Here is a 21,273-nt window from a genome sequence, read left to right on the forward strand (position 1 = left end):
GAAGAAAGGGTGGGAAGGGTGAGCGGATGAGTAGATGCCGCAGACTGTTCTTAAGTTTTAAAAGGGACGCTTGATGGTCGAAAGCAAAAATCACAACGTCTGAAGTGGTTCTCAGTGTGTAACAGGGCAATACTGAAGACATCTATATCATAAGGGTAGAAGGATAAAGGAACCTAACAGGTGGTAAAGTTTTGACATCCCACCTGAAGACATAAAACATTGATACTAGTAGATTGTGATAAATGTGTATATATAATGTAATCTTTAGAGCAGCAGTTTTCAGTTGGGGTGATTTTTGTCCCTTGGGAGACAAGATTACACGAGCTACTGCCACTAGTTGGCAGAAACCAAGATGCTGCTAAATGTTCTGTGATAACGCAGGACAGTCTCATACGACAAAGATCCATCCAGGCCAAAATGTCTATCAAGCCGAGGTTGAGAAACCCCACCCTGGAGCAACCACACAAAAAAAGCTATCCAAACACGTGAAAACCCTGTGGACAAATCAACGTGGAATGCTAAAAACTGTGCGACTAACCCATGACAATTCAGAGCAGAGCACAACAGAAGAAAAATCAGGGGAACAAACACATATTAAAATGGTAGACGAAGGCCAACATGTCAGTAATTGCATTAAATGTAAATGGTCTAAACACACCCATTAAAAGACAGTGACAGAATGACGAAAAAATATACAACCCGACTAATGCTGTCTCTGAGAAATTCATTTCAAATAAAATGACGTAGGTTAAAAGTAAAAAGGTGGGAAAAGCCATTCCTTACACACTCTAATCAAAAGAAAACTGAAGCGGATATATTAATACGAGATAAAGTAGATTCTAGAACAGAGTTAAGCACCAGAGCTAAAGAGACACACCGAATAATGATAAAAGGGTCAATTCACCAGGAAGACACAACAGCCCTAATTGTGTGTATTGCAAACAACAGAGCTTCAAAATACACGAAGCAAAGCGGATGAACTGGAAGGGGACACGTGTATAGTTGGAAACTTCGATGTCCCCTTTCACTACTCAAAACAATGAAACTTCATTTTGTGTATCAATTTGGCGAAGCTTTGAAATGTTAACAGCACTAGCAAAGTTATGTGTGGCAGATGCCCTATAACGATGTTGGAACATAAATGAATGTAACAGTCCTGAAAAATATTTGGTTTACATATTAAGAGGTTTAAAATGGTCATACCATTTTTTCAATCCAATATTTTCACTTTTAGGAATCTCTCCTAAGGGAATAAACAAAATGGTCCAAAATTTATCTACTCTTTTATAGCAGAGCTATTTATAATAGCAAAAATTCGAGACATCCAAACGCGCCCGCTAATTGACAAGTAGTTAAAAAAGTATTCTATGTGCATGTACGGTGCTATCGTGAAGATAACACTTTCAAGAATTTTTAATGCCATGGTAGATGGGAATGATTTCAAGGCAAAAAAAAGTATATATAGCAGTGTTCATACGGAATAATCTAAATTATGTTAAAAATACACATGTGAATGTATATCTACAAAAATTACTAGAAAAAAATATAACAAGGATGGTCATAAAAAATTACCAGCGAACGTCTCTTTGTGCTTTTCATTTGCTTGTTTTGACCCCTCCCCCAGTTTCCTATTGTGAGATGACATCATGTTCATGGTCATGACAAACAAACTGTTACTCCCCAAAATAGCATGAAAAGGGGACCCAACACAGTGCTGTCTGGTATGGAGAAATGCAACAGGCTGTAAAACTTTTGTTAAATAATTTGAAAACGAAACATAGAAACTAATCACGGGCGCGTTATCACCCCTAATTGTCCGGGCTTAATAACTGATCGTGCCCCTGCAACTCTCAAAAGTGCCACGGTTAAGAGGATAATTGCACGGGCACTGTCCTTACTCTGAACATAAAAATATTACTAATAATGACACAAAATGTGACACCATTACTATTTGCCGAGCACTGCTCTGAATGCTTTACGTGGATTACCCGTTGAACCACCCGAGGAGCTCGTAGAGGCACCGAGATGTCATGCATGTCGTCCAAGTTCAGATGTTAGCAAGCAGCAGAGTCCGGACTCGGACTTGTACTGCGTCCATCGAATCAGTGGCTGAAGACGTACCTGGGCCTGCCTGGGAGCAGGGTTGGCTGGCAAGGGTCTGGCGGGGACGCCGGGCGCGCGGGGAGCCTGGTGGAGGGGCGGGAGGACTCGCGGGGGCGGACGGGGCTGAGGGAAGTCGAGGGCTTTGAGGGGCCTGCTGATGTCAACATTCAGACACTGCAGCGGTCTCTTGGGATTGTCCTGCGGGATCAAAGCAAAAAGCCACGATGTATTGGTCTCCCAGAAGTTTATGTGATTCCTTAAAGCAAAAGCACAGCCGATGAGTCTGCCAGAGCCGAAGGGGCTAAGGGAAAGGGGCCGAGGAGTTGCCTGGGATAGAATCTGTTGTTCGTGTAACTTCGAAATTCCAACGGCAGCTCTGCCCACCCCACCCATCTGAGAGGGGCCTACTTCTGATTTTAAAAAACTGGTTTAATTCGTTAACGAAGAGGTTCAGGGCACCTGAGGAAGTGCCAAGTATGAAGATGCAGACCAGAGCTTAAGTGAGCCATGAAGGAGTCTGCGAAAATACGACATTGCTCAGTGCACTCCGGGCTCCGGGAGAACCTGGAAAATCTCCTGGGCCAGGAGGGTGGAGGCTTCCAGAAGCCAGGGCTGAGGCTAGGGCCCGGCAGGTGGAGGATCTGCAAGGCGCCCTGGTTTTAGGGACACATGAGAACAGACACAGCATGAGGCTGTGCCCCGAGCCCTCCACCCCTCCCTCCCTTTCTACAAACAGCTTTACTGAGGTATGATTGACAAGTGATGAATTGCACGCACTTAATAGGTACAATTTGGTAACTTTTGACACATTCCCACACTCAGGAAACCACCACAATAAGCAAGATAATGACACATTCATGGCCCCAGAGATCGCTTCTCTCGCTCTCGCCCCTCCCCGTCTCTCCTTCCCCGTAACTACTGATTTGCTTTCTGTCACTGTAAATTAGTCTGCATTTTCTCGAATTTGATGTAAGTGGAATCCTGCAGCATATACTCTTTCTTGTCTGCCTTTTACTTGGCATAACTATTTCGAGGTTCATCCATGATGCTGTGTATGTCAACAGTTCATTCCTTCTTATTGCCGAGTAGCATTTCATGGTGTAAAAATACGAAAATTTATTTATCTTTTTACCGATGGACGGCTATTTGGGTCACTTCCCATGTTTGGCTCTCAGAAACGAAGGTGCCCTTGCCGTGGTCCCACGTTTGGGGATGAAAGGTGATGACGCTCATCAGAAACGGCAGCCTCCTTTGGAGCCCCACCCTCTACACTTTTCAGATCAAGGGAGATAAACTGGTTTATTGCCCACTAAATATGTGATAACGATTTAAAAAATCATTTTTCATGTCTTGACACCCACACTGTTCACTGCTATAATTTGTGGACTCTTGGTGAATGAATGTAATATTCAAGAATTCTGCGGATACATCAAAAACACTTGGTGGAGAAACTAAATACCAGGGTGGAATCTCGTAATAATTCACCAGGTGGCAGGAAAGTTACATGGCAACAGGGAGCTGGGAGGGACTCTGGGTGGAGGGTCCAGCTCTTTGGAACCAGAGCAGACAGAGCGTCCATGGCCCAGGGCTGGAGCACAATGGGCCTGACCGAGGGCCCAGTATAACTCTTAGAAATACACGGGGGTGACAGCGGCCCAAGGGAACTCACCCAGACCCAGATGGCAGCATTCTGAAGCCATAGGCAGAGATCTGTGTCAGGAACTTGCTTCGGAGGCGGACCCAGTGGGCCTCCCGGGAGTTTGGCTGGTCTAGGTGACCGGAGGGATAGTGGCTCATGATGTGCCACATGACTCGGGCACGTCACCTGCCCCAGCGGGACGTCATGGCGCTTCGGTAGCACACCGCGAGCCTCCTTCCAGCCCCTAGCCAGCCCCTTCGCAAGCCTTCGTGGAACTGAGTGTGCCGGCTCGTCGCTTCACAGACGGCTCTCCAGGATCCATTCCCACTCAGGAGAAACCCACGTCTTTACACACACACTAACTCTCACGCTCGTCCAGCACTTACCCTGGGTGCACTGGAGTGCGGTGGCTTCCTCAACAGGCCTTTGCCCAGGTGGGTGAGGTGAGCTTGACCCGGTTGCGAGCCGCTGGACGGCCGGGGAGGGCGCACACACCTGCAACACAAGCCCACACACGCTCGTCAGGGGCCTGGCGCCTCTGCTTGACTTAACTTTTTCTGTTTTGTTCACGATAACCCTCAAAAAACAATTTACCTATTTTTAGCTCAGTGTGCGTAAACTTGCAAAGGTAAAATAAAATTATCTAACACTCTTACAAGATTAAAAAACAAATATTGATTTTCTTTTGTTCCCAAAGCCATGATTCTGTTAAATTAGTTCTTGCAATCCTTGGAAACAAGGCTTTGTGTCACCTGGGAGACACTGTGTGTGTGTGTGTGTGTGTGTGTGTGTGTGTGTGTGTGTGTATTTGTTTATTTATTTATTTTAGGCGCAGCAACCCTTGGTTGACCTCACAGATTGCAAAGACCTTGTCAGCTTACAATCCCTTATTATTTATTTAATTTTTTTTACGTCTACAGCACCTGGTCTTCCTAGGTGGTCTCCCATCCAAGTACTAACCAGGCCCGACCCTGCTCAGCTCCCGAGATCAGACTTGTTCAGGGTGGCACGGCCATCGACGTCATTGTGTTTAAAGCTGGCATTTCAGCAATACTGTCTGAATGTATCTGAATCAAAAGCTACCCCCTCCGAAGAAAATAGCTTTAACATCCCATGTCTTCTAGAAATTACTAATGCAAGCGTGGGGAAAACGCGTCACAGAGTCCTCAACATGCCACTTATTTATGGAAAAAGCGGCAAATAGTTTGAAGGGGAAGGAAAGGGGGCAGCTGCTCTAACAGAAATGAAAAAACCCCAAATGCTGGTTTTACTTTCTGGAAAATCTGACCTCTTCTTCGCTAAGGGAAACGAGGCGGGAACCGTTGGTCGCGCATCTTTTCAACCGCCATTTCTGAAGAGATGACCCAGACCCGGGTACCTGAGCTTTTCAATGGCCGATTTTTTATCTGTAAACAGCAGTGGTATCAACGTCTTCCTTTTGAGATACACCACAAATCCAGCAGCGAGAAGACACAGGACGGTCACCAGGAGCCCTATGGTTACACCTTGGTTATCTGAAACAAAACGCATCTGGCTCAGGGAAGGAGGCGGTCATAATGAGATACGGTAAGTAGCAAATGGCGACATTTACAGCCAAGCGGATTTTGAAGGCAGACACAGGAATGAAGGATGTAAATCCCCGAGCGATGCTCAGAGGCCACGTTTGAGGTTCAGGCTGTGCTGCCATCATCCGTTCCTGACAAGTCTGGAACTTGCAAACAGGAAGACAGCCCGGGAGGTGGGAGCACAGCCCTGGCCACACAGACTCCCTTAGGCGTGACCACAGCAGGGGAATGGTGGCCGCAGGGAGCCATCGTTAAAGTGACGTCGGAATTAAAGCATCTCCAAAGTGAATCCTGTCCAGCCCCCATCACAAACGTGCTACTGCGGGCTCCTTCCTCCTCTCGTTATTTAGTGCTGGAGTCTCTTCTATTGTTCTTTCTTATATTTTTTTAGACCGAGACTCCTTATTTCCGAATACTGCTAAATTAGAAGATGAAAAAGAAAGAGAGAAAGAAAAAGGAAACTCATCGCTTAAATGAAATGCCCGTGGGGTTCGTTCTGTCATTACGGGGACTAGAAACCCAGCTTGAGGGCAAAGCCTTCCTCCGGGGGGACGCGGCTTATCCTCTCTGAGGAAACTTCGCCCTTTCAGTGATTTGATCCCATCTCGTTTGGTGTGAAGACGCTGAGACCCCTCAAGGGTGCTGGGTCCTTCTGCAGCCGCGGTCGAGGTCGTCTGGGGAGGCCCCTGCAATGCCGGCAGTCAGGGGAGCCCCGTCTGCAGTTCCGCCTGGGCCGTGAGCTCCCCGAGAGCAAGGACCCCGGTCCACTGGTCTGTTTTCCCACCAGCGACAGTCAGGGCGTGCTTCCTGCACTTGGGGCACGGCCACCTTTTCAGGCTGCTGCCACTGGCCGTGGACGTGACCTCCACTGCCCAGGCGCTCTCACCCCGCCTCTGACCAGTGCTCGCGGCCGCGGACCAGAGCGTCACCGGCCCCCACGCTGGGGAAGGATGGCTCGTCCCTCTCTGCTCTGGACTTTGTCCTGTCAGAGACGTGTCCGGGCCTGACTGACACGGTCAACTTCTGACAGCCTGAGTCACTTGTCAGTATTACCAGAAAAGCATGGCTCCTGTTTTTTTGGCTAAAAGGTCATTTTTTCTTCACAGGCGGCGAGCCGGCCCTCCCAGGGCCTCTGGCAGGAGGTCTGTTCTCTCGTAACGAAGCTCATTAAAAAATGAGTAGCCAGGGTCTTGCATCACGATTTCCAGTTTCCTAAAACCCACCCCTAGGTCTACGTCCTGTCCGTTTATCCACCCCGACTCTGACTTGGGCCCCTGAACTTGGCGCATCCCCAGCTGCCTGTTTTCATGGACAGCGGCGCCATCCGTCCAGCTGCCCAAGGCACAAACCTGGTGACCCCATGCCCCCGACACCTCGTTTCTCCGTCCCGCACAAGCGCCGTGTCCTGTGGAGCCTGCCCCTGCGTCCGGCCCATCGCTTTACGTCTCTGGGTCTCACCGTCGCCCGTCCCATCTGCCGCGCCGCGTCTGCTTTGTCTCTCCAGGACCCATGAGTGGCCGGCATGCGGCTGATGCTCGAGAAGTACCTGCTTCATAAATGACCGAGCTACGGCCCGGCCAGGAGCGGCGGACCACGGGGGGCCGCGAGGCGCAGGGCGGGGCCTCGAGGGGCGCAGCCTCCGGCTGGTTTCTCCCGAGAAGCCTGTTTTCCGCACGCGGCTGGGGAGGTGTCTCAACGCGCTGCCTTTTATGAAGTGACGGCGGAGTGGATGGAGTTAGGCCGTTCGGTTTCCGTCTGTTTAATAGTCTTACTTGCTGCGATGACGAGGGCTCTGTGGGCTCCTAGGCTTTTCGGAAGCCCTCGGACCTGAGCTCCACTCGTCAGGCGTGTCCACGCCAAAGGGAGACACGTGGCGCGCTGGCCGGTCCCTGCTGCCTCATCCACGTCCTCCGTGTGCCGTCAGCTTGAGTGTGGAATGGGCGGCAGGTTCCCGCCCATGAGAAACTAGGCGTCTGCTATTTCTGTACGACAAATGCTTAGAGCCACATTAAAAAATGGAGGTGTAGCAAAAGACCGGTCCCCGAGGCCGAGATGTCTGCGAGGGGAGGGGACGCTGGGTCAGGCCTTGCCCCTGCCCTGGGCGGGATGCTCGCGAGAGGGTGAGACGCCGGTCCTTCGTGTGCCCGCTGTGGGGCCCGGCCTGACAGCGCAGCGGGGCCAACGTGGAGACACGGCCACAGCGGAGCAGGGTGGCGGGGACTCGCTGCCTTCCTCATGATGGCGCCGTTCCTGCAGACGTGCCTGCTAGGTGCGTCCTTCCCTCCTGAATGCTGGCTGCTCTCACGGCCTGCCCCGCAGAGCTGTGTTGTGTCTGTTGTCATGGCAACGGTGGCAAAGCTGCTGATTCAACACTGCCAGTGTCAGCAGGACTTGGGGACCGGTGACGCCCTCTGCAGGAGCACTGGCCACAGTCTGAGCGTCACGGGGGGCGCAGGTGAGCACCCAGGTGGCAGCACGAGGGGGCTCGTTAACTTCCCGCCTGCCCCTGGGTGCCCGGCCATGCCCAGTGCGGGCTCCCTGAGCCTTTTCTCCTCCTCCATCATTCAGACTTGGCCCTGAGCTGCCCGACAGGAGCTCAGAGAGAGCACAGCCCTGGGAGACCACTTCCCAGCGTCACCTGAGGAGCACAGGACTGAGGGTTCAAGCACAGCTGCTCTTAGGGCCGTCACTGGGGATGGACAGACTTGAGTCTCCATCTGAGCTGTAGGACTTTGGGCCGGTGACTTAACCTCCCTGAGCGTCTGGTCCTTTATTTGTAAAGACAGCATAAGATGCCGTGCGTGGTGCCTGTGCCTAACGGCTGCCCTGTAAATGCAAGCTGCCACCGCCGCTGAGGCCACCCCTTCATTTCAGGGGACGGTGTCTTTCTGGTAAGAATCCTAAAATGCACTGAACTCCACACCTGCTGGTCCTGGTGCACAGGGACCGGCCTTTGCAGTCTTATACCCATTCGTCAGTCCACCGTTGAAGCGACTTTGGCTGAGGAAAGCGTCCCAGGCTCAAAGTGGCGAACCCGGCTGCTCAGCTGAGGCAGAGCGAGGGGTCTCTGAAAGAGCAGACGAGGACGGCGGAGGATTTGGGAACAGAGAGAGGTCTGGGGCTGTGTCTGGCCCACCCGAGTGTTCTGCTTCCTGGGGGTGATACCTGCACCCACATCGATGGCTGGTGAGAACCCCGTCTTCCCTGGAAAGGTCCCCCCGGCTTCCCACTGCCCCCCAGTAGCTCGGCGCCCACTGCCCGGATGCACTGTCGCCACCAACCTGCTCGCCGGATAGGGCCGCTGTCCGTGCTCCCTCCGAAACCAGACTTGTCGCAGAGAGGGGGCGCCCAGTGGGCCTCGCAATGGCAGTTCCTCCTGTTGTTGCATACCTTCCGAGTGGCGGGGGGGAGGACAAGAGGGAAGCAGAGTTAGGGCGCCTCCACCTGCGGCAGAAGCAGAGTTAGGGCGCCCCGCCACCTGAGGCAGAGTTAGGGCGCCCCTCCGCCTGCGGCAGAGTTAGGGCGCCCCTCCACCTGCGGCAGAGTTAGGGCACCTCCACCTGCGGCAGAGTTAGGGCCCCTCCGCCTGCGGCAGCGGCAGCAGGGAGTCTCTGAGCCCGCCCTGGGTGCCACGGCGAAGCAAAGGCCCCATCTCCACCCTAAAGTCAGACTCAGTCCCTGTGGAAACAAGCCCAAAACACAGCTCCACACAGGGGAGACCAGAGCCCGAGGCTACACGTGTCCCTTGACGTGCCTGTCAGCTGCCGTCAGGCGACATGGAGACAGGGCTCCGCCACTCCCTTCCGCCCCTTCTCGTGTACACCCAGGAAACTGTCCGCATCTGGCCACGATGAGAAGCCGTCTCTGCGGTGAAGAGGGGCCTGGCTTCGGGGACGTGGACACTGAGCGGGCCTGACCAGCCTGGGCATTTGCAGATGCGCGGCTCGGCGAGGCTGGGTGACCCGGGTGACCTGGGTCCCACACGCGCCGACAGCTGGGCTGCCTGTTTCCTGATACCACAGAAGGGACACTTCCTCTGAGCCCGCTCCCTTATCTCTGGCCTGGGATGCCCGCCTCCTTCCTGCAGAGTCTCCCGGTGGCAGTTTCCTGGCTCCCGGCCCTGCCCCGTGGGCACCATAACCAAGAGCTGTTGTCCCTGCGAAACAGGAGTACGGCTCTGGCGTGACGGGAAAGGGTGCCCAAGGAGGCAGCTCCCTGAGCAAGCAACCTGTGGAGGCTGCAGTCCCGGAGGGGCCACTCCGGCCGCCCGGTCACCTGCTGCTCCTGTGCTTGTTGCATGTGCAGCTCACTGACCTGCTCCGTGAACCAATGGCATGTGAGCATGGGAACAATTGTTTCTACGACAATTAGCCCGACGCTTTGGGAACACTGGGTAAAGGCGAGTCACCGAGAAGAATTTCTGACCAGTTGGGATGGGCGGGGCCGCTGCGGGATGGACCGCGGCGCAGTGTCTTCCGAGTGTCTGAGTTTGCCTTCCACTTAAGGACACGAGCTTCGCACGGCAGCTTCCACCTGCCCGGAGGCCTCAGCCCCGTATCTAGATGTTACTGGTTGGGGTCAAATACACACTTCTGTATTTTAAGGCCAAATAAAATGTTTGGAGTATATGTCTCATTTGTGATATTTCTCTGCTTTCGCTGATTTTTTTTTTTTTTGATGAATCAACCCCCTGCCTCAATTGCTTCAAATAAAACAGTGAGGATGTAAATGCGAAAGTATCTTTTTACAAAACTATGACTAAGCAGAATTAGCTGCCACGTGGCACAGCCAACGGTGTACCTCTGGCTTCTTCAAAGACCCTACAGGTGCACCACCCCCCGGGCCCAGGCACGGTCCTGCCCACGCTGTTTTGCACAGTCTCCCACTGCCGGGTGGTCATCGAGGTCACGTTGCAGCAGGTGGTGCAGAGAGAGAAGTGCTAGCACCCCGCCCCCCGCACCCCGCAGGTGCTGCTGGTGAGCCAGGTGTCACTGGGGCGGGACGGTGGTCGGGATACTTGTTGCCAAGTCACAGCAGCTGCTTCACCTGCCCGGAGAATGGTTCCCCGGGGAGGCTGGCAGGTGAGAAGTCCAGCGTCCCTGAGCCGGCGCTGCTATTAAGTGGTCATGTAACCTTGGACACGTTGTCACCCCAACTTGAGCCAGAGCTGCCTCATCAGTGCAGTAAAAAGGCTGCACTGATCTTATAGCCACTAGGAAGAAACCTGTGATCCGGTGAAGGCAGAAAAAGATTCTGCTTCATGTTGACAGTCAGCTCCGTTCAATCCGAGGTGGCGCTGCCATGTTTTATGGTTACAGCACAACGGTAATTATATAAAAACCCCATAATTCTATGTTCGAATCGTTGGCAAGTGTCTGCAAGTTTTAAAAATAGAATTTGGAGCACGATTTCTGTAGAAAAGGTTTCAGCAAAACACATGAACCACCGGCATGGCTAATCGAGATTAATATGATTCCATTGGAAATAATGAAGCCCGTCAGGAAAAATAAATTATATTGTAAACAATTAGAGTCCTCTTCTGCCCTAAAGAGTCTCTGAACTAAAATAACAGCCTTCCTTAGTTGAAAGCCATCGTATGTGATTTCGGGAACATGTGGTCAGTATGTTCTGTCTTCTCTGTCCTAATTCTTTCTGGAAGCATTTCAGTTCAGACACATTCCGAATCTCGGTTGTAAAAAGGACATAGCTCAGCTTGCAACGCTATTGCAAAACTCTCCACGAGGAAAGGTTAGGCTTAAAATTACTTTGAAGATGACAAAGTCCTTTTTAAAAAAAAATCATGAGTGTTAATTTGAAAGATAATCACTGCTCAATCTGATTTTCTTTGTTAAATAAAACTCACATTTGCCATTGCTACGAAAAGGTCAAAGGAAAGGAATGGTCTTTAGAATATTGAGAAGACGCTGCTATATTTTTAAAAACGTATGAATTGCGAAAGCCTCAACAAATAAATGACTTAGTGCTTCATTTGTTACGGACTGGCTAACAAAGGCAGCCCAGCCCGGTGCACTCACCCCTCTGCCATGGCACTGCTTTGCACATTCGTGGACACCGAAGACACTAATATTTTGACACCGACGATTGAGGCAGATCTACAGAAGGAGAAAAACACAGCAAACGTCTCAGTACACCTGCGAGGCAACGCGCACGCACGTGTCTGTGCATTTAAAAAGGGCAGGCCGCGGGAAGTTTGGGGACAAAGACCTCCCTTCAGGTGACGTGGATGCAGCAAGAGGACACGCTTTTCCGCTGGGACATGGACCGCGCCGCCCGCCGCCCAGCCCGGCGCATGTCGGGACTCAGCTCGGTGTGAATGCCACTGAGTTCTTTTAGACTCTCATAGCATTTTATACGGTTTCAGGTGATCCTGAAATTCTGATAACTGATTTTCTCGTGATTTTTGTTGGAAGCTCGCAATGAAATCTATGTATTGCAGCATCTCTCCCTCCCCCCATCCCCCCGTCCCCATTAAAAGATACAGGAGCGGATGAAGTGGACCAGTCCTTATCCTGGGGCCTGCACAGACTCAGAGACTCCAAGAATTCAGGGTCCAGGAACCTTTTAAGGGAGATATTGAAATATGGGAACTTTTCCAAAACACTGACTGACAAGTGCTATCACCGATGACATAAACCATCAACAGAAAAGCTCAGCAGAGGAAAACAGACGGCCCCCTTGTATTTATCAAGCCCCTGCAGAGGCAGTCATTTGCTAATGACACCGGGTTGGTTGAAAGAGTTTAGTTTCATTTCAAAGGTGCATAATATACTCCAGACTCAAGGGATCAGGACCTTTATCTCCCATAAGATGCTACAAATTAGTGGAGTCAAAAGAAGAAAAGCCTAATTTTTCGATCGCAGAAGCATTTTTAAATCAAGTAGAACCTTCCTACGGGAAGTTCACCGTCCGATCCCAAATGCTTGTGTAAGGCACAATTAATGCTCTCTGGAGAAAGTGCCGGCGTGAGCAGCTCCAGGCGGGTGGCAGTCTTGGCTAAGAGGACTGTCACATTCCAGCTGATACAAGAAATGGTCCGAGGATGCAATTAACACACCAGAACCCCAGTCCGAATCACAGCGTCTAGGTGCTGCTCTCCAAACCCACACCAAGGCTAAAGATGGCTTTCAGAGAAACAGAGATCAAAGTTCATTTAAGCTTGCACGGGAAGCAAAAACTCATCGATAAACCGAGTCCTTGGAATTCCAGTGTTCAGATGCACCTGGCCCTGGTTGTTTAAGACCGCAGGGTTAAAAGCAGTCATTCTAACGTCGAGGCCTGACTAGGAGCTAACGTGTGTGGCTCGGGAGACGGCCAGAGTGTATGACAGGCTTCACGTATCATCCTACTTCCTCAAAGATAAAGCATTTGTGGCTGAGGGTGTCTGGGGGAAAGAGGGGTGACAGAGGAAATTCCTGCCCTGGGGACTCTGTGAAAGGATCTGAATGTGCATTTTTCTTCCTACTTTGTGACGTCCATGTTAGCGAGTGATTCATAACGGGGTCCTAAAAAATCATGTGGAGGTTGATTCATCTTCTGTCCTAAAATATTTTATTAACTTGCTGTCATTTAGTCTGATGAGAAAGTTTGGTGAAGAAAAATCAACATGGCAGAATGTGAAAAATCTCAAACATTTTTTTTTTTTCATTTTTGACTTTATTTCTAAACCTTCAAGTATCTCAGTCTACATTTCCCCCAGTCTCCAAAGGAACTCACTCCTGGTGTTAAGCTTATCCCATCTCTTCGCCTCCCTATTCTCTCTACGGGGGTCTCTGAAAATGTACCCGACTTCTCATTCTCTCCAGGTGAGAACAAGTCCCCAGCAACTCCGTGCCAAGAACCAAGGCCACATTTCCAAGAACAATATCATGGGCTCCAGTGTTTCCTTCCAAAGTAATTTCCTGGCTGGAAACCCTCAGACACCCAGAGAGCGGGAATGACTTCTGAACACTAAAGGACTGACGAAAACAAGCTTGGTTTCCCCAAATCTGCATCTCAATGGCCCACATTGAAATGGAGTCTAAATCTCTGGGATTTATTGACTTTTTCTTCTAGGTGCAAAGAACCAGATTCCAGAGAGGGAGTTCTCAGAAGGAGTTTAGGAAACCAAACCGACCTCATAACTCAGTTCTTGGATAAGACACTCTGCAGCGGGCACCCTTCCAGTCTTACAGTGCGAGTGAGCATCGCGCTTTGGGGTCTTACTTTTCCATCCGCGCACTTCGTGCCGGCCAGCACGAGCCCCGGGTCCGGCATGTCATCACCCAAGTACACGTGGGTCCCGCGGCACAGAATCCGACCTCCTTCCTGCAGCGGGATGTTCGTTTCTATGGAAACGGCATTGGTACCAATGACCGGCCGGCTGGCACCTCCTTGACACTGGATTTTCCCACATTTAGCGTCTCTGGAAGGGCGAGAAGAAACGGTCCCCCAGAGAGGGGAGGCTTGGAACCCACCCGACACGATGCGGGGAGCTCCAAGTGATGGCGTGGCCGGTTCCATACCTCAGCTCGCATTTGGCAAAGGAACCCTTGGAGCTTTTGCCACAGTTGCCGTAAGGGTCACCTGCAGAGTTGACTCTCTCAAAGCAGATCCCAGGAGCGGGCTTAGCGCCTGAAACAGAAGCAAAACAGTACCATCACCTCCTGCAAGTAATTTTAGTATTTTTCTCTGGACGGCACTGGGCTTCCCGGTTAAGGGGAGGAGTGTTCTGCATCCAAAGGCCTCTCGGGCGTCTTGGCAGATGCCCGACAGGAGCCGGCGGTGGGGGCTGGGCCTCCACTCTCAGCTCAGCTCGGGCCGGTGGCACGTGCAGCCTCTCGGGACGCGAGGCCTGGCAGTGGGGTCAGACCCGATCTGCAGAGAAAGGGGGTGGCTGGCTGGCTGCAGGACCAGGGGCAAGCTGGCTCTCTCTCTCACCACATCCCACACAGTTCCGGTGAGAAAATGCAAGCTCCAGCAGCTGCGAGGGGGAATGACTAACGTGGGGAGCCAGTGAGAGAGAACAAACGAGAACGCAGAGATCTCACGGGGCGCTCTCACCTCATAGAGCCCCACCGTGTTCGCAAGGCAGAGGCTCCCGTCGGAGGCCGTGGAGGCGTAACACCCGGTAGCCGCTCCCCACAGCATGGCCTTGCTAGTCGAAGGAACACGGGAGCCAGAGAGCTCAGGGGATGGCCATTTCTAGCACATCTTCCGACCAGGGACAGAGAAAACACGCCGTGGGGTTCGCGCTGCCGAAGCCTTGGGGGGCCCTCGGACCCTAGGCCCAGCGACCTCTATTGACTGTCTGAGAAATTTGGAGAAATGCTCTGCTTTCATCACCGTAAACTGTGCCCTGTGCTGTGACCTTGGCCTGCCCTCTCTCGCACGTGGGTGTGCTGTCTGGGTGCTTCCTCTCATCTGCTGGGATGCCAGCAGACTTTGCCTGTCTCCACTCCCAACAACGGGGGCTCCATTTGCCTTCCAAGGCTTATGTAAGACACCAATCTAATGTTCTCCCAGGGGGCAAGTTGTTCTTAGCACTAAAAACATCCATCTTTCTTCAACCTGTCCCCAATCCCTCTTCTCAGCTACGAGCAGATGTCATCAGCATCTCATTAAAACAAACAATCGGATAAATCAAACCAAAACCTTTGCAACAGTTGAGATCGGTAATGGGTTCAGCCAGTGGCCTCTGCACTAAATCGCCCCCATCCTGGGCTCTCATTGTCCCACTCTGTTTTTTAAACCATTTTGGAGAGGCCTCTCCAAACTCCATTTGGTCATCACCCCAAACCGAACGCCATTCACGGAAAGAGGCAAGGTCTCCGGTTCCCCAGCCTCACATTCCTTTCTCTGCGCCCCAGATTCACGTCTCTGCTCACGGCGGGACCACACCGCTGACACACTCGGCGCCCGCCTGTTGTTTCCTACCCTGTTTCTTCCCCATTCTGCCCTCCTCTTTTTCATCTGCTTGCTGGAGGGGAGAGGGATGGGGTCGGTGAGCCTCCACCTTGAGCCCGCACTTTGCACTTCAATTAATCCTGTTTGATGGGACTTTGATCGAAGTACCTAGATCCAACTGACCAAAGCGGTTTGAAAAGCCTGGCACATGAATACCAGAAACTCGGCAGTTCTGTATTTGCATGGACCCTATGGATACATCGCCGGTCTGTCTGGCTTTGTCTCTCCTTCTCTCTGTCTTTTCTTCCTTCTATCCATCCATCCACCTACCCACCCACCACCCACCCACCCTCCACCCTCCATCCTCCACCCTCCATCCTCCATCCTCCCCTCATGTTGCAGGCTTCCATTACACACACATTTATTTGGCACTTACTCTCTGCTGGGCGCTGGGGGTATAGTGCTGAGCAATTGGGATAACACTCTTGCTTGCTTTAAAATTGCAAGGTCAGACAGAAAACAAACATGTGACTCTGTCCCCTGAAGCCCAGTGGTGGAGCACTGTGAAGAAAACAATGGCCTCACGGGCTGTGGCTCTGGGCAGTCTGCTCAGGGTAAACGTCTTAGAGGAAAACCTGTCAGGGACTGAAAACTTTCACCAGCTTTCATCAATACTCTGAAACCGCTGTTAATTTGGGGTGGGGGCTGAGGGGCAGAAGGTGGAGGAGGATGGAGCAGGACTCTGTTTACAGTGCTTGTTCTCGTCCAGGGGGTTGGCGTTTCCTACCCTGGGGTCTTCAAGCTGGGTGAGAAATTGTGCGTGGATGCTTAAAGGCCAAGGAGTTTGAAAAACAAACTCGTCTGAGAAGTACATAAACTGTCGAGGCCCGACCCGGGTCACAGCGCCTCCTGCTGTCCCACCTCGTTTCAAGCTGCGTGCAGGACGCTGCAGGTAGGTTCCGGGGCAGTTCACCTGTTCATGTCACCAAACACTTCTCCCAGATCCTTTTTTTTTTTTGGGAACAGAACTCTTTTCTTACGGAAAACCCATTTTATCTGGTTCAGGTGGGCTGTTTCTTTCCCCAATGCCAAATGGATGAGCGTCTGGCCAGAGTGCTCCAAGGCCACTGGTCACATGACTGGGCCAAGGCCAGCACGTGACTGAAGCCAGGTAATCAGAGTCCTCCTTGGAATGCCACTGGAGCCAGTGGGAGGGTCCTGGCTGCTGTGTCCCTCTGCACCTGACTGTGTCCTGCAGGAACTCCCTCCATCACTGCCGTCCCCGAGGCCGGGGTCAGGCCTCCTCCTCTCATCCCTCCCGTAGGGCTGTCCCCTCCTCCTACTTACACTTGCTCTTGCCTTGCGATGTCCCAAATCTCCTGCCTGACAAAACCCCTGAGGGCAGGGACGGCGCCTCAGGCCTGTGCAGACCGGGTGCAGTCCAAGGACAAACGAGAGAAAAGCCACAGGCAAAGCATTCTGGGGAAAGACATGTCTTCAGTGGCCTCCCCAGAGGAAATCAACTGTGACTTCTGTGGAACAAAGCATCTTAGGTAGGTGGACGCATCTCCTGGCTTCTCTGTCCTGTGAGTCTGGATTTTCGCCCAGTGAAGTATCACCATGCTGTCTTATGAGGGCAAAGATGTGAGTTCATGACGAGACACCTTGTACTTGCTGCAAAGAGCAACTACCGTTTCCTTCAAGTTCAGGCAAAGTGAGGAACCTCGTAAGCAGGAGACCTCGTTCTGGGGTCTCCGTGCTGACCTCGGGAGCTGAGGCAGCTCTTGCTTAAAGAAAAACATCGGCAAAGGGAACAGATGTGGAGACACAAACCCAGAGACAACTTGGTGAGCGCCTGGGCTGTGGAACCTGCCAAGGCCAGTGCGGACAGTGGACGAGGTCCAGCAAAGTCTTCCATGTCACTTTTGTGTGTTAGAGGCCACCTGACATCTACCGTAGATGACTTACGGTAAATGACTCCTATCCATTCATAAGGTGTTCTAAAGCACAAATTTGTTCAACACTACTGCACTTAAAAAATGCCTGTCTTCATGTTTTCACGAAGACAAGAGGGTTCATGTCTCTCCCTTGAAAAAAAAATGACGTCTTCTTAACCACTATTATGCGGCATCAATTTACAGCCTGAGACTTCTTAACGATGGAACACGTACAGGTTTTGTCATTATCCAAAGATAAAACCGAGTCTTTCAGAGGGAGTTTTGACATTCCACTGTATTTTATAATTATATAGGAAGCGCTGGGTTTTCATTTCTAGTTTTATCTTCCAAGTGATATAACTTCTATTTGTAATCGTAGTTTGGAATTTCCCAGTGTCATTATGTCTTTCGAAAGAGACATGATGACATCTTGATTTAAGCCCACAATTTACTTGCTCTAATCTTTCCTTAAAATGACTCCATTATGCAAATGTTCTTCAGGCCCATCGGCTCCTTCTCCCCGCCACGAACGTCCACAGACGGGCACTTCTAGAAACAACCGGAGGGTCTGGTGCTCTCTCTGCTCCCCTGTCTCGCTTCCCCAAGTCGATCTCCGCTTCAATCAGAAAACGAAGCCTAAAGAAACAAAGTTTACCCTTTCCTTCTCTCACGGTGGGAGGAAGACTTTCCTGACTCCCAAACAACATGGCTCTTGGAACAATTTCTTGCCCTCTGCAGCCGCCGTAGCTGTAGATGATGAGCGAATGCACTATTCCGGGTGTGTTATGATAAACTGAACTCATTGAAATGGGCCTTACAAATAAATACTCAATACTTACCAGCTCATAAAAATCGTCTGGCTAGCTCACACCGCATGAATCGGGTGGCACGAGATTCCAGTGAGTGATAAAATAGATAAAATGGACATAATTCGGGACTTCCCCGACGCACGATGTTTGTGGCTCTAGACATACAGTCATCTGCAAGACCGATTTCCAAGTACTGTTTCCTGTGCCCATGCTAGTGTTTCAGATAAACAGCGTTGGCAAAAGTAAATTTTCTGCCTGAAGAAAAATATTTAGCTGTATTTCAGAGGGAGTAAAGGTCGTGTCGCATTGACAGAAAATCTTCGGGCTATTAAGACTAAGCTGGACAAGGACGACTAAATACAAGTCGCAGTTTGAACTGCTGATAACATTGACGTGTTTGACATCAACATATAAAACGTTGAGATTCGTGGGTGCAAAATCAGCGAGGGAAAAAAAATTAAACTCCTAGCCAATGAGATCATCATCAGCAATAATTTGAAAAAGAAACAAATGTAGCAAAAAACTAAAGAGAGAGTCTGAAAGTGTATTACTTTGCCAGTTAAGGAGGTATGGGCATAGGTTTTGAATTTTTTATCATCTTAGTTGTAGAAAGATTTAAAAGCAGGATTATTTTGGATTGAGATGAGCCCATTTCGAAAGGGGCTGGCTGGCTGGAGGGAACGGCTTCATCCGGTTAGTCTTGGGCAGCCAGATCTGCAGAGTGAGTAACCGACTTCCTGACTGTAACTGGAGAGTCCTGGATGAGTCACTAACTCGGCCAGGTCACCTGGGGGCAAATGGCATGGGCCGGCAGAGCAAGAGCCCAGGGACGCCTGGTGTTCAGAGCATTCGTGGACGGATGGGAAAACAAGATATTGCAAGTGCATCCTCATCAGTAAGTTTTCCTTTCCTGAATCCCGAAAGCGAATTCAAGCCAACCAGCGTTCAAACGCTCTCAGCCCCTTGCGTCTAGCTGGCCAGGGGCCTGGCCGAGGAAGTTCCCTCCGCCCCCCGGGACTGTGACAGTCACATCCTGACCCTACTCCAGGTCCAGGCAGGAGCGTACAGGAGCTGTGGAAAGTATGTCACTCTGGCATAAACAGCGCTCTTGAGTCAGCATCTTATAATAGCAGGATAGCAAAGAACAGTTAATGAATAAGAGGATGGGGTGACATGAAGATCTCTGCTCTCCTCCAGGCCACAGCCCAAGCTCTAGACAAGCAGACCTGCCCGCACGTCCCTGAAGTGGCCCCATGGTCCCCGTGTGCCTTGACCTCTGCTGTTCTATATGCAGGAAATACCCTTACTTTCTGCCCTGGCAAATGACTACTCCAGGCCAACTCCATCTAGGATGCCTTCCTGATTGACTCCACCAGCACCACCCCCCTCACTGCCAGGCTGAACCCCCCGTCTCATCCATGCACCACCATATCACAGCCGTAGATGGCCCAGGACTCAAGGATCTTGCTCACTGGTCTGTGAGCTTCCTGCAAATACAGATTTACTGGGTCCTGTGCACCCAGCATGCTAGTACACGTGACATATCACGTAGAATAGACACTAAGCTACGTGAGAGGACAACCATATACCCATGGGGCAGGCACACTGCTGTCCCCATTCTATAGATGAGGCACAACGAGGTCGAGTATCTGCTGACGGTCACCGTGCCTAACAGTGGTCTGTGCAACACCTGTGGCAGGCAGAAAACAGAACCCCAAAGAGGCCTGTGCCCTTATCCTTGGAACCTGTGACAATGTTGCCTTGTGTGGCAAAAGGGACCGAAGATGTGATTGCGAGGAGGGATCGTCCTGATAATCTGGTGAGTCCGCGAGGCTCATAAGAGGAAGGCAGGAGGGTCAGAGGAGATGTGAGTGCAGGAGGTGCCAGAGAGAGACAGAGATTCGGAGATGCTGTGCCGCTGGCCTTGGGGATGCAGGAAGGGACCACGTGCCAAGGAGTGCAGGTGGCCGCTGAGACCCGGAAATGGAGTCTCCGCTAGCGCCCCCAGAAGGAGCCCTGCCTTGCCCACATCTTCGTCTTAGGGTTTCTGACCCCCAGAACTATGCGATGACAGACGTGTGTGGCTGTAATCCACCAAGTTTGTGGCGATCTGTTACAGCAGCCACGGGAAACTCACGTGCCCTTGAACTGGACGATGACGCAGCAATGCCAACCGAGAGAAGGGACACACTGCATTTGCAAGGGGTGAGAAGCCCCCAAAGACGGAGGGCCATGGCCGGTGTGGCACACACACATTCTCTGCCCTCCTGAGGGAGTTCGTGTGGGGTCGGAAGTATGAAGAAGGGGTTGGCCGAGGAAGACTGAAGCTCAGAGTCACGAACCCGAAGTAGCTTCCTAAATCTGGTCCCCACACCTGTCGCTTCCAGGAGCTCTGAGCATCCCTCGTGCCAGGGGTGGTTAGTCTGCGTGCGATAACCCCCTCACGGCAAACCCACCACGGCCCAGGCAGGCGTCTCCTCCGTCAGCAGGGTGAGGGCGGGGAAGGGACAGAGCTGGGAGCTCCAGGCAGCGGCCCCTCCTTGGGAACTGGCGTGGGGTCCCCTGCAGGCTGGCCTCCGGCCTCGCCCTTGGCCACAGGACATTGAAAGTTCAAAGCAGGTAACTAACTTCCTGCTGCTCTCGCTTTTGGAAAGCTCAGTCCATGAGTCAGGTTGTCGGTTTGTCTGCCTGTCTAGCTCTCTCTCTCTCTCTCTCTCATTCTGGTCAGGCAGCTTGAGAAGAACTAATCTGATGAGATAATAAATACCAGGCTTGGTCACCATGAATCAAAGGCTTGTGGCCAGCTGAGTCACACAGTGGTGGTGGCCGGAGAGAGAGCTGTGGCGCTCCATCTGACCTCACTTTGGAATTGAGGCCAGACGCCATCATACAGCAGGACGCTGAAGAGTGCATTCCATTCTCGAGGCTCCAAGTGCTGTGTGTGCTCTGGCCACAGACTGCTCCCTGGAAGGGAGCATTATAACGTCCCCCGTAACTCAAGAAGGGGAGATGACCGAGTCTGGAGAAAGGCTGGGAAGGGACAGCCACTAGGGACGCTTTATGCCATGAAGATTTGGCCTGCAGCCGTAGCCACTGTCCCAAGGTGACCTTACTTGGCTGAAAGATGTCTGAAGTCACTAAACCATTCGGAGCCCATGTAACCATTCGACACGTGTATAGTGAGTGCCTACTTTCTGCTTGTCATTGCAAGGCATTCGCCCAGCTTGAGACCATGAGACCCCAAGCTTGCCTGGGCGCCCTCCCAGCCCAGCAGGCAAGGAGGCCAGGGCTGGCAGCTGGTCAGGTCCAAAGATGAA

The 21,273-nt window shown here is 51.6% G+C and overlaps 1 protein-coding gene across 1 annotated transcript in view; it reads right to left on the reverse strand.

The window, feature by feature from the left end:
* Positions 1-21,273, reverse strand: part of ADAM12 (ADAM metallopeptidase domain 12) — a 298,271-nt gene that overhangs the window by 22,966 nt on the left and 254,032 nt on the right. Inside the window, exons 16-22 of the mRNA XM_023533770.1 lie at positions 13,830-13,938; positions 13,531-13,729; positions 11,343-11,420; positions 8,589-8,697; positions 5,121-5,256; positions 4,129-4,237; positions 2,122-2,301 (exon numbers count right to left, since the gene is read on the reverse strand). Coding sequence (XP_023389538.1) covers positions 2,122-2,301; positions 4,129-4,237; positions 5,121-5,256; positions 8,589-8,697; positions 11,343-11,420; positions 13,531-13,729; positions 13,830-13,938 — 920 coding nt within the window. The remainder of the gene's footprint in view (positions 1-2,121; positions 2,302-4,128; positions 4,238-5,120; positions 5,257-8,588; positions 8,698-11,342; positions 11,421-13,530; positions 13,730-13,829; positions 13,939-21,273) is intronic.

This window comes from Pteropus vampyrus, unplaced genomic scaffold (assembly GCF_000151845.1).
Source record: "Pteropus vampyrus isolate Shadow unplaced genomic scaffold, Pvam_2.0 Scaffold111, whole genome shotgun sequence".
Lineage (NCBI taxonomy): Eukaryota > Metazoa > Chordata > Mammalia > Chiroptera > Pteropodidae > Pteropus > Pteropus vampyrus.